The sequence below is a fragment of the Chelon labrosus genome (assembly GCF_963514085.1).
Source record: "Chelon labrosus genome assembly, chromosome: 12".
Lineage (NCBI taxonomy): Eukaryota > Metazoa > Chordata > Actinopteri > Mugiliformes > Mugilidae > Chelon > Chelon labrosus.
In genome coordinates this window covers 19,299,316-19,311,785 of record NC_140345.1, presented here as the reverse complement: position 1 = coordinate 19,311,785, position 12,470 = coordinate 19,299,316, and the positions used below count along the sequence as shown (strand labels likewise).

General features: G+C 38.6%; 3 protein-coding genes across 3 annotated transcripts; 1 reads left to right on the top strand and 2 right to left on the bottom strand.

Annotated features, from left to right (window-relative positions):
- Positions 1-470: 470 nt before the first annotated feature.
- Positions 471-833, bottom strand: LOC311496542 (C-type lectin lectoxin-Lio3-like; the record flags this gene model as incomplete). Its single annotated transcript, XM_084556429.1, has 1 exon — positions 471-833. The coding sequence occupies one exon, from the start codon at positions 831-833 to the stop codon at positions 471-473; it is 363 nt and encodes a 120-aa protein (XP_084412555.1).
- A 5,279-nt stretch (positions 834-6,112) lies between these two features.
- On the bottom strand, positions 6,113-9,629 carry LOC311496713 (uncharacterized protein). The gene is made up of 5 exons (XM_084556672.1): positions 9,336-9,629; positions 9,164-9,187; positions 8,754-9,027; positions 8,165-8,316; positions 6,113-7,785 (listed from the first exon to the last, which is right to left on the bottom strand). The coding sequence occupies exons 1-5, from the start codon at positions 9,367-9,369 to the stop codon at positions 7,442-7,444; spliced, it is 828 nt and encodes a 275-aa protein (XP_084412798.1). The 5' UTR covers positions 9,370-9,629; the 3' UTR covers positions 6,113-7,441.
- Positions 9,630-10,050: 421 nt separating this feature from the next.
- LOC311496541 (zinc fingers and homeoboxes protein 1-like) lies at positions 10,051-11,857 on the top strand (the record flags this gene model as incomplete). Its single annotated transcript, XM_084556428.1, has 5 exons — positions 10,051-10,170; positions 10,652-10,858; positions 11,176-11,226; positions 11,300-11,444; positions 11,580-11,857. 5 exons carry the CDS (start codon positions 10,051-10,053, stop codon positions 11,732-11,734), a joined length of 678 nt encoding a protein of 225 aa, XP_084412554.1. The 3' UTR covers positions 11,735-11,857.
- Between the last annotated feature and the right edge of the window lie 613 nt (positions 11,858-12,470).

The following is a 12,470-nucleotide window of genomic DNA, read 5'->3' as shown; positions in this document are numbered from 1 at the left end:
CTAGATGGAGGTGTGGGAGTAAAACTGACTGACCTGTGTTTTTTTGTAGTGGATCGAGTCAAAGATGACAGTCCCAACCAGTGTTATTCTTTGTCTGTCAAACTAATATTTAATATTTATAAAGAAATAAGTAGAAGATACACATGGGTAAAGAAGTTTCTTTTTTCAAGTGAAACTACACTCTGAATTCATTCATATTTCAAACGAATTACAACTATTTCTGTGTTATCAATGAGATTGTTTTTGAATATGCAGCAAAAACACACCAGCAAAAGGTAAATAATTCATGTCATATAACCATCATAATATATTATTATCAGTGAGTGAAGTGACTGCAACAAAGAAAAACTTACAACCTGTTTAAAACAAACAAAAACTAATTTAATTTCACCAGCATTTACTACATTTAAAAAAAGCTGCCAGGACCCCTCACATATGATATATAGTATATTAGAGGGAAGTCAAGCCTTTTACTCTGCACAGATGAAATTATACTTCTCATGGTCAGACTTCTTGATCCAGTAGTGATTTCCTGTTGTGTTCATGACAGCACTCATGTCACAGTCTTCTTTTCCTTTCTCTCCTGGACCCCAGTGTTCAAATGATACAACATGATCATCGACCCAGAACCAGAAATCCAGGGTGCAGGTGTAGTGAAGACCCAGCCATACAAAGGGACTGTCAGCCTTTCTGGCCTCCAACTCAACCCAGCCCTGGGTCTCTTCATCGAGGATGGACACCAGATCGTTGTCTAAGTCTCTGCAGAAGTACAGGGCTTCTTCCCAGGTTCTGTTCTCTTTGACCAGCATCAAGCCTTGAGTAAAGAGAGACATCTATTAAGCTGAACATTGACAATTACCTAAATAAAGAAATTTAAAACTACACCTGATTATATGGTGTATAATTTGAAGGATTCCTCAAACATACGTTCTAGTCCTAAGGTTTTAGAGAATAAAAAAAGAATTAATCATGAATCAAATCATGTATAAAAGGTTGCGGCCATTTGGTGAGGAAAAATAATAAAGAGTTGTCAGTGTGAATGTATGCTCCTGTATGCAGAGCAGTAGAACTGGTTCAAGGTGTAAATGGAAGCTCTGATGATATCCAAGCTAAGTTCAGTGCTGGAGGAAACGCTCATTAGTAGTTAGATTAGATTTAGCTTTTTCTCTGGTTGATATTTAATACACGTTAAAGTGGATCTCTCCAACAGCAAACTGAATACGACATTCTGCTCTAATATTTAACATTTATTCAAAACTACATTTATCTTTTTCCTTGTTTCATACAACTATCAGCTCAGTGAATGCAATGTGTCAAAAAGGTTGTGCTTAGCTCCAACCATGAATATGAACTTAAAGTGTCCAAATTATACGTGGCAACTGTAGATTAGACTCTGTAGTTAACTATTAACACATCTGCTATTAAACATACGGTGGATTGTAATCAACATCAGAGACATTTTCTGCAAGTTTGTTTATTACCTGAGAACATTTTATCTTACCATCTCTTTTAATACCGTGGATCTTCACCTCACACAACACTACAAAAAATGTTCTTTCTAAGTGTACGGTCACATAGCGCCCAGATATTGGTCCACTGTCACATGTAAATGTTAGATTTTTTCCGCTGGTGGTGTGATTAATAGTTGTACACCTGGATGGAAGAAAGAAAGAGAGAGAAACAGATTGGACTGTGAGAAATAGTTCTGTTTCCAGCTCTGTTTGATTAAGTATCAATAGAAGACAGAATTCCCCACAACCACAAATACAGCATAATGTTGTTGAGTAAAGTTAGCTGCAACTGTCTGAGAGCAGACTTTTAAAAAAAGTTTAAAACTGATATTTAGTGGTACTGAATGCAGTTCTCCTGAGTACTGTCTGCCTATATATATCCTTCTCCCTTATTACCACATATCACACTCATATCAGAATGTCTTATCTTACTGAATATAATTAATACAGGACGTATTATAGTAGTTTGTTTGTTTTTACAAATTATAATCCCAGAAATAAATAAAGGATAAATCACAAGAAGCACTAGACTATTGTAAAAGGTGTAAGGTTGGTCGAGCGGTGAAGGCAAAAAGGAGGAGAACTCTATACCGTTCAACAGTCCATTTTATTTTATTTTCCCTTTTTCCCAGAAGTGAGCATGGTCCAGTATATACAGTGCAGGTCAGCTTGGCCAAACTGAAGAAAAACTAGACTAAAGAAAAAAGAAATCAAAAGAAAATAACTGAAATCCAGCTAATTCAGATACAAACAAACAAACAAATCTAAAGGTCAAACCAGAAAGCTGCACTAGGCTATGCCCCCTTCAAATCTGGGCCCCTGGCAATGGCGATCACTGTGGCCTGCTGGCCAGTCACATCTAAAATTCTCCCCTGAGAAACGCCATCTCCTGCTTATATAGACTGTGGCTCCTCCTACACAAGGGAAATACAATTATTCAATCAATTAACGTTTGGCAGTGATTAATTCATACTCCTGAAAATGTTTCCATAAGTTAACAGTGAAAAATACATTGTTACATAATTCAAAAGAGTAAATATGACAGTCAACTGCTCAAAATACCTACTTATACCAACATCTCCCAAAACTCCCCCTTATCCATACTACACTTGGCGCATTCCCCCGGGAACTGGACCATAAATGGCATTCCCATGGGTGTGGCCTGGTTTGGCAGTTCCTGAGTCCACAGGGGAGGATGGCCAAGTGCAGTCTAGAGGAGAGGTGAGAAATGCCAAAAGAATTAATCAAATAAAGATATTTAAAACACCATATGCTCTGACTTTTGATCTCTAATTCATCTATGAGACTATGGCACAAAAGCACTAAACACAACTACCCAACTAATCTGTTTAAATGTGTGCTAATTACCAACCTCAGACACCTGCCGGCTAGATGGTTTTTAAAGGTGACTAGAGGTGGACAAGCATTGAGTTAATTGTTCCATTAGAGGTCACGGGGCATCCCCGTGACAGGTTGTACTATGGTTCATAGTAGAATGAAGACATTACACATTGTGGTGGGAAATATTTCCATCAGATGAGTTCCCGATGAGGATACGAGCATTACTTAGGTCAATACTGTGATGATCAATGTTGTTGATGTTGATACAGGAAATTTCATATAGACCCAGTAAATCCATTGTCCACCAGGAGTTGGGCTTGTCTTTGGTGTGAGAACAATCAACATATATCCCATCAACAGCTCTGTCAGAATTGAGATTGTCGAAGGTTGAAGACTGACTTGTTTTTCCTCCCTGTATCAGTTTTCCTGTTTTGTAGCTAGCTGTAGCAGAAAACAGAAAATAGTTCACTTCATAATATTGACCCATATACATCTTCAGCAGCAATGCTGTTATACTTTATGACATGACTCAAGAGAGATGAAACAGAGTAGAGCAAAGAAATGCATTTAACTCTACCTCCTTGGTCCTGAGCAGACCTCCCTGTGAAATGTGAAGTGTCAGAGAATTACATCAGAATTTCTTTTATCATTCTTGTCACGTACATGCTTATCGTATTATTTTGTCAATCATTTACTTTCTCAAATTCACATTTGACTCTGTGCATCCGTGAATCAAAGGAGCAACTTACCAATCAAACAGAAGAACAGCAAAGTCCACAGCATCTTTGCTTTGAAAGAGAAGAAACTGCAGTAACTGTTGACTAGATGCTCCACACAAATGACCACAGACCAATGACTGGAAATCACAAAGTCTTTGAACAAATGTCTCCCGTCTATCTCAAAGCACCAAAAACTGCCAATCCAGGTGGTGCTCAGCTACCTCTGGATCCACCAATTTTAAAATGAAGCCCTCTCCTTGACAAAGCCACATTTATTTCTCTTCCTCCACAGCTTCCCACATTGAAACACACTAACATTATTCATTCTTGTTTCTGCTCAGATCATTTTCATTAGTCAAAGCAGCTCAAGAGTATTTGCATCTGTCAGCACGTTATACCCACAAAGCTCACGAATACAGTTTCAACACATATAAGTACAATTTGAAAGTTGCTTCACCAACTGGAGGCTGGTTGTGTAATGAGCAACATTATAGAGAGGCGAAGTCCCGCCCCCCTACTTCCGGGTTATGGGACCTATCTTTCGAAAAAATATGAACGGCGGTCTATGGAGAGATCATAATTATTTTCTGGTCCCGATCGACTTGTGGCATGAATTTCACATATGATGTGTGTGAATTTAAAAGATAATTTTTCACGTCAAGAGATAAATTATTTGACGTAAATACGCTGAACAACATTAGGTTTTGTATGAGATCGCTCAGTGAACTACATCTCTCTAGAGATCACTAGAGAACTATGGCTGTCTCCTTGTTGATCTTTACCGTCTTCTTCCAGGACGAAGGCAGAAGCATCAAACGAGGTGAAAATCATTATAAATCGGGTCATGTCGAGAGCTGTAGTTACATGAAGGGAGTTTTGGTCGGTTCTGTACGCGCCAGCATGCGGGACTTGTAGTTCGTTTAATTACGTATTTTCCATAGCGTTTTACTGAACTATCTTGCGACAAACTGTGACATTCTTGACATATAAAATCATTTTTTATTCTGAAAAACAACATATGTATAATCCAAGGCACAAGTCGATCGGGACCAGAAAATAATTTATCTTTCGCCATAAACTGCCGTTCATATTTTTTCGAAACATAGGTCCCATAACCCGGAAGTAGAGGGGGCGGGACTTCGGCTCTCTATTGTGGGACATTGTCCCTGCCCCTGAATAAAGTACTGTTGTTTTTATGTTTTTAGTGAGAAGTTCAAAAGACAGACATTTGTTAGACTGAAGGAATAAAAATAACATTTCCAGTAAGCATGTTTCAAAGTCAACAGAGTAATCACTCATTAAATAACTAATAAGTAGCTACGTTGATGAATAAACCTGAGTCAAATATAAAGTAAGGTGTTAGTAGGCAGCACTGTATCCTCTGTATAGACATTTAGTCCAGACCGTTTCATACTGCATTTATTTAAAGAAAAACATGTAAAATGCCTCTCACAAGTGAACATCTTCTTCTCATCAAAATTTATTGGGTTTTGTCCTCAAACATGTCAGTATGTCAGTTAAAATCAAGAGTGATCTTTTAAAATGGATAAAATAACATTTATTAAGCCAAAGCATACACTTAGATCACTCAACAGAGGAGCATCAGGACTTGTATCTGTGTGTCCCGTCAGTCTCTAACAGGTCTGTCAGTAAGATCTTGTTCCACCAGCGCTCTCTGAAGCTCTGCAAACACACACTGGTCAGACTCTCTCCGTCCTGGTAGTCCTCCCTCATCTTCTCTGGGATCAAGTCCTCTGACATCACCTGAGAAGAGGGAGGGGAGTGTGTAACAATATTACACTTTAACTCTGCGCCAAATCTGCTTCCACCTGAAACTGCCTGTAATTCAGGCCTTGGAGCAGCATGTCTGCACTAAACAAGTGTGTGAGTGTGTTACCTCACCTCAGTGAGAGCATCATTGTTTCTTTGGGATTTAGCCACTTCAGCACATCTTCTGACATCTGTAGTGTGCTTTCACTGCGCTGCAACACAAAGGAGGACTGCTGCTGCCGAAGCAGTAATCAAAGGGTGGCTATTTTGAAGAATCTAAAATATGAATAATATTTAGAGTTATTTCACACTTTTTATGTTTACTACATTCATCCATATGTGTTCATTCATAGTTTTGATGCCTTCAGTGAGAATCTACAATGTAAATAATCATAGATATAAAGAAAAACCATTAAATACGAAGGTGTGTCCAAAATTTGACTGGTAGTGTATGGACTGTTTGGTACCATGCAAAGCTGTCAAGTCTCACGCATTGGGCGTGACACACACGCATTTCAACCCGTTCACACGTTCACACACCACACCTTGTATTTCTCACGCAGAGAAATTACCAGGATAACGCCCACCAAGTTGCGCCGCTATTTTTTAAAACAGTGGAACAGGTAGGAATCAAGCAGGTTCCTGTAGAGTTCAGAAGGCGCCTGTCACGCACCAGCCAATCAAATAAAAAGAATATAGCTACTGAACAGCCAATCAAAAAATAGCATTGCTGTATCCAGGCGAGATCTAGATTTTCCCGGTTCAGACGTTCGCTGAGAAAAGGACTGTCACATCGAGTCACATCCAGCTACGGACTGATGGACATGCGAGAAGAGACTATGACAATATGAGTTTTGATATGAGTATGAGTTTGTATGTGTTTTTAAAGCATGTGTACTGAGCTTTTGAGTGGTGTCAGTGACCAACACGTTTTTAGTGTGACGCACATTATTTGTCTTTCGCTTTTTAGAGGAACCCTGTTAAGAAACTTGACTTGTGTCATTAAATGAAAAGTTTCATGTCTATTCACCAAAAAGTGTCCAGTATCATCAATTACTTTTTTTCTTCAGGAGGAAAACTCATCTATTGGATGTAAAATAAACTGGGTGCATCTCAGTTACAAGGTTGTGACTATTCCCTTCTATTGCCATCTAGATACAAGCCAGACACTAAAGGAGGTGTCCAGTTTCCTGCAGTTCTTCACTGTTTTATTGACATAACGTTTTGATGTTAGAAAAGCTCATAATACTTTTTAGCATATTTTTTTAGATAGTGGATCACATAATTATGGATCAGAACTGCAAAGTCTTATGTTGTTCTTTAATTATGACCTACCTTAACACTTCAACAAATGTTGACAACAGCATGTGGACCTCTCCACAATAATTGAACCCTACGCCAGTAAAAAAAACAACAACAAGAGGAATGCTGCATATTTGACTCAATTGCAGAAATATCTTTCCCAGGGGGCTAAATTATGTAATATAGCAGTGACATTTGTGACACAACCTTGTGCGTCACCTTCATTAATACAACAAAAATAAACTGCTCAAACACATCTCAGCTTTTATTTAGGCTAGTTTAGAACCCATTCATGAATAAGTAGCATTTACATATATCTCCATACATTTCCATATAAGTCCTAAATAACATACTCTGTAAATCCCATTCAAGCTAATATACACATTGAAGGATGCAAATATAACTGTTTTGTATAAACAAACAAGTAGAAGATACACATGGGCAAAGATGTTTCTTTTTTCAAGTGAAACTACACTCTGAATTCACATTTATTTCAAACGAATTACAACTATTTCTGTATTATCAATAAAATTGTTTTTGAATATGCAGCAAAAACACACCAGCAAAAGGTAAATAATTCATGTCATATAACCATCATAATACATTATTATCAGTGAGTGAAGTAACTGCAACAAAGAAAAAATTACAACCTGTTAAAAACAAACAAAAACTAATTTAATTTCACCAGCATTTACTACATTTAAAAAAGCTGCTACTCTGGGCCAGGACCCCTCACATATGATATGTAGTATATTAGAGGGAAGTCCACTACTCAGTAAGCAAAGCTAAACAAGCCTTTTACTCTGCGCAGATGAAATTAAACTTATCATAGTCAGACTTCTTGAACCAGTAGTGTTTTTCTTCTGTGTCCATGACAGCACTCATGTCACAGTCTTCTATTTCTTCCTCTCTTGGACCCCAGTGTTCAAATGATACGACATGATCATCGACCCAGAACCACAAATCCAGGGTGCAGGTGTAGTGAAGACCCAGCCATACAAAGGGACTGTCCGCCTGTTTGGCCTCCAGCTCAACCCAGCCCTGGGTCTCTTTATCGAGGATGGACACCAGATCCTTGTCTAAGTCTCTGCAGTAGTACAGGGCTTCTTCCCAGGTTCTGTTCTCTTTGACGAGCATCAAGCCTTGAGTAAAGAGAGACATCTAATAAGATGAACATTGACAGTTAACTGGAAAAAAAAATTGTAAAACTACACCTAATTATATGGTGTATAATTTGCAAGATTCCTCAAACATACGTTCTAGTCCTAAGGTTTTAGAGAATAAAAACATAATCGATCATGAATCAAATCATGTATAAAACGTTGCGGCCATTTGTGATAAAAAAATGTTAAAGAGTTGTCAGTGTGAATGTTTGCTCCTCTATGAGTGGCGTCATCTAACATGTTGAATTAATAAAACACATCTGCTTTTAAACATACGGTGGATTATAATCTGCAATAGAGACATTTTCTGTAAATTTGTTTATGAACTGACCAGTTACCTGAGAACATTTTATCTTACCATCTTTTTTAATGCCATAGATCTTCACTTCACACAAAATTACGAAATCTTGTCTTTCTAAGCGTACGGTCACATAGCGCCCAGATATTGTTCCATTGTCACATTTAAATGTTAGATTTTTTCCTCTGGTGGTGTCATTAATAGTTGTACACCTGGATGGAAGAAAGAAAGAGAGAGAAACAGATTGGACTGTGAGAAATAGTTCTGTTTTCAGCTCTGTTTGATTAAGTATCAATAGAAGACAGAATTCCCCACACCCACAAATACAGCATAATGTTGTTGAGTAAAGTTAGCTGCAACTGTCTGAGAGCAGACTTTTAAAAAAAAGTTTAAAACTGATATTTAGTGGTACTGAATGCAGTTCTCCTGAGTACTGTCTGCCTATATATATCCTTCTCCCTTATTACCACATATCACACTCATATCAGAATGTCTTATCTTACTGAATATAATTAATACAGGACGTATTATAATAGTTTGTTTGTTTTTACAAACAATAATCCCAGAAATAAATAAAGGATAAATCACAAGCAGCACTAGGATATTGTAAAAGGTTGTACTATGGTTCATAGTAGAGTGAAGGCATTACACTTTGTGGTGGGAAAAAATTCCATCAGATGAGTTCCCAATGAGGATCCGAGCATTTGTTAGGTCAATATTTTGAGAATCAGAGTTGTAGATGTTGATACAGGAAATTTCATATAGACCCAGTAAATCCATTGTCCACCAGGAGTTGGGCTTGTTTTCAGTGTGAGCACACTGATCATGTATCCCATCAATAGCTCTGTCAGAATTGAGATTGTCGAAGGTTGAAGACTGACTTGTTTTTCCTCCCTGTATCAGTTTCCCTGTTTTGCAGCTAGCTGTAGCAGAAAACAGAAAATAGTTCACTTCATAATATTGACCCATATACATCTTCAGCAGCAATGCTGTTATACTTTATGACATGACTCAAGAGAGATGAAACAGAGTAGAGCAAAGAAATGCATTTAACTCTACCTCCTTGGTCCTGAGCAGACCTCCCTGTGAAATGTGAAGTGTCAGAGAATCACATCAGAATTTCTTTTATCATTCTTGTCACGTACATGCTTATCGTATTATTTTGTCAATCATTTACTTTCTCAAATTCACATTTGACTCTGTGCATCCGTGAATCAAAGGAGCAACTTACCAATCAAACAGAAGAACAGCAGAGTCCACAGCATCTTTGCTTTGAAAGAGAAGAAACTGCAGTAACTGTTGACTAGATGCTCGACACAAATGACCACAGACCAGTGACTGGAAATCACAAAGGCTTTTAACAAATGTCTCCCCTCTATCTAAAAGCACAAAAAACTGACAATCCAGGTGGTGCTCAGCTACCTCTGGATCCACCAATTTTAAAATGAAGCCCTCTCCTTGACAAAGCCACATTTATTTCTCTTCCTCCACAGCTTCCCACATTGAAAAACACTAACATTATTCATTCTTGTTTCTGCTCGGGTACTTTTCATTAGTCAAAGCACCTCAAGAGTATTTGCATCAGTCAGCACGTTATACCCACAAAGCTCACACAGTTTCAACACATATAAGTACAATTTGAAATTTGCTTCACCAACTGGAGGCTGGTTGTGTAATGAGCAACTTTATTGTGGAACATCATCCCTGAACCTGAAAAAAGTACTGTTGTTTTTATGTTTTTAGTGAGAAGTTAAAAAGACAGACATTTGTTAGACTGAAGGAATAAAAATAACATTTCCAGTAAACATGTTTCAAAGTCATCAGAGTAATCACTCATTTAACTGCACGTGTGGAGAAACACTGTCTAGATGAGCATATTTAAGGACATCCATGTAAATAAACAGAGTAGAAGTGAAGATACGTCAGCTGGCTGAAGCTGCTCCGTGATGTGTTTCTGTCTGCAGTGGTTTTGTGAGAGTGCTGCTCTGGATACTGACGATTTTTTGGAGAAGCAGAAAGTCTACAAGTTTAGAGGAGACTTGGCCGTTAGACAAGGGAACTATCAGGTAATTAAAGTCATTCAGCTCAGTCTTTCTAAGTCCAGTCACCAGGTATTACTGAAAAATCACCAGCAACGTTGGAGGCATTCCACAGAAACACTCTGAGTTCATGGCCTTCAGGAAATAAAAATGAAAAATTTTCCCAGTCTGTTTATTCACTACTTTACTTCCCTGAATTTGAATGTTTCTATGTTGTTAACAACAAATACAGAGAGCGTATCAGTAGCCTTGTTTCCATAATTCACCATTTCATCATCTTCAAAACAACAAGTCATAGAATTAAACAGGAAAGTAGTTTAGTCTATATGTTTCATCCAAAAGAACACAAATGCAATTTAAGTTGACTTTAATTAGCAGCATGTTGCTCAACAGTAACATTTCCCTGACTGCTTCAAAAAAAACTTCTGAGCAGACATTTAAACACATTTATAGACTTGAGGGAACCAGATTGAAGGAATGAAATCCCAAATCTGCTGTATTTTGACAGCCCACCTTCTACTCTCATGATTTGAAAGCGTCTGTTTCTGTTCTTGTGGTGTGTGTGGTTCAGAAAGCCTTGGAGGTGTACAGCAGCTGCCTGCAGTGGATCGCCGACAACAACCTGAGCATCAGACGAGATGTACTGGAGGGAATGGCCCGATGCTGCACCAAACTGGGACAGAGAGACAGGGCACTGGACTTGGCTGATTTGCTGGTAACTCTTTCCCTGATTTCAAATTCAGTGCTGAACAGTGACCCATACAAGTGATACAACTACCTGGAGCTGTCATATTCTTTATACTGTATGTCACATTGATTAAGTAAGACATTTTACAAGTTCTTACTTTAAATAATATTGGTTAAGAAAACCACTAGTATATGGCAGCTGGATAATTTTTAATTTCCGTGAACCTTATGAGCTAACAAAGGGAAATTTGCAGAATTTTGTGGATTTTAAACTAAACTAAAGCGATGTAAAGACATCAGTCTAAAAGCTTAAATTGATAACATCTGCATAATCTTTTTTTCCAGAGCAAAGAAGCCTCCAACACCGGTCACCTGACCAGCCTCCTGCTGCTTAAGGTCAGCATTAGCCAGAACACACAAGGATGAAGTCATTCCATTGTATTCAAACTGATTTAAACTTCTCCTAAAGGTCAGCATCTATGAGCATTTTGGAGCCGCAGGATCGAAGACGTGGTGTCTGCAGCAGCTGTGTAGCCTGCTACCGTTCAACCCCTGGCACTGGTTCAGCCTGGGACAGACGTGTTTGCAGCTGCTGGAGAATGACGGGACCTCAGGTAACGTTAACTTCACTTCCTGTCTCACTTAACACCCATACCTGCTCTCAAGATGTTAATTATGCAGGTGGATTGTTGATCTTTGTTTTATTTTTGTTTTACTCCCGTGGTTAATTAACTCTGGTATGTTATTAGGATCCTGTTCTGCCACGAGATGTAAATCAGAAGCAGATCAGGAGGATGGGGCGACTGAGGAGCAGCAAGAGGAGGCAGCAGAGCTCAGTGAGGACAGGATTCGTCTCAAAGCTTGCGCCTGTTTCATCAGGACGAGGTACAGCCACTGTGTTTAGATACTGTTGACCAGTTTCCCAGAAGCAGTTGGATTAAAATCTCATGCACATTCACTGGGCTACACTTAAATTATTATGTCCTCCTTCTCTCTTCTTCTTCCCACAGACTCCTGTTGAGAATCATTCAGCAGCAGCAGTCCTCCTTTGTGTTGCAGCGGCTAAATCTCAAAGAAACAACGCTGCAGGCTCTTACTGAGGTGAGGTAACACACTTACACACTTGTTCAGTGCAGACATGCTGCTCCAAGGCCTGAATTACAGGTAGTTTCAAGTGGAAGCAGATTTGGCGCAGAGTTAAAGTTTTATATTGTTACACACTCCCCTCCCTCTTCTCAGAATCAGAATCAGCTTTAATGACCAAGTATGTGCACATACAGGAAATTTGACTCCGGTAACTTTACTCTCTGGTACATAAACACACAAACTTAAATAAGTGAAAGAAAATTTAAATTAAAATAAAATAAAATAAATCTTCATCTATACACATAAAATATAGAATAGGAGCAGATATATACACCAAACCAGGGTTTTGTACAGTGACTATGTACAGTAGTGCAGAGTTATTGTTTGTTCATGCGAATGGTCTCACACTCTGTGACTGCTCAGAGTTCATCAGAGCGACAGCCCAGGGTGAGAAACTGTCCTTGTGACGGGTGGTTTTGGTGTACAGTGCTCTGTAACGCCAGCCTGAGGGGAGGAGTCTAAACAGATTGAGACCAGAGTGTGAGGGGTCTGTG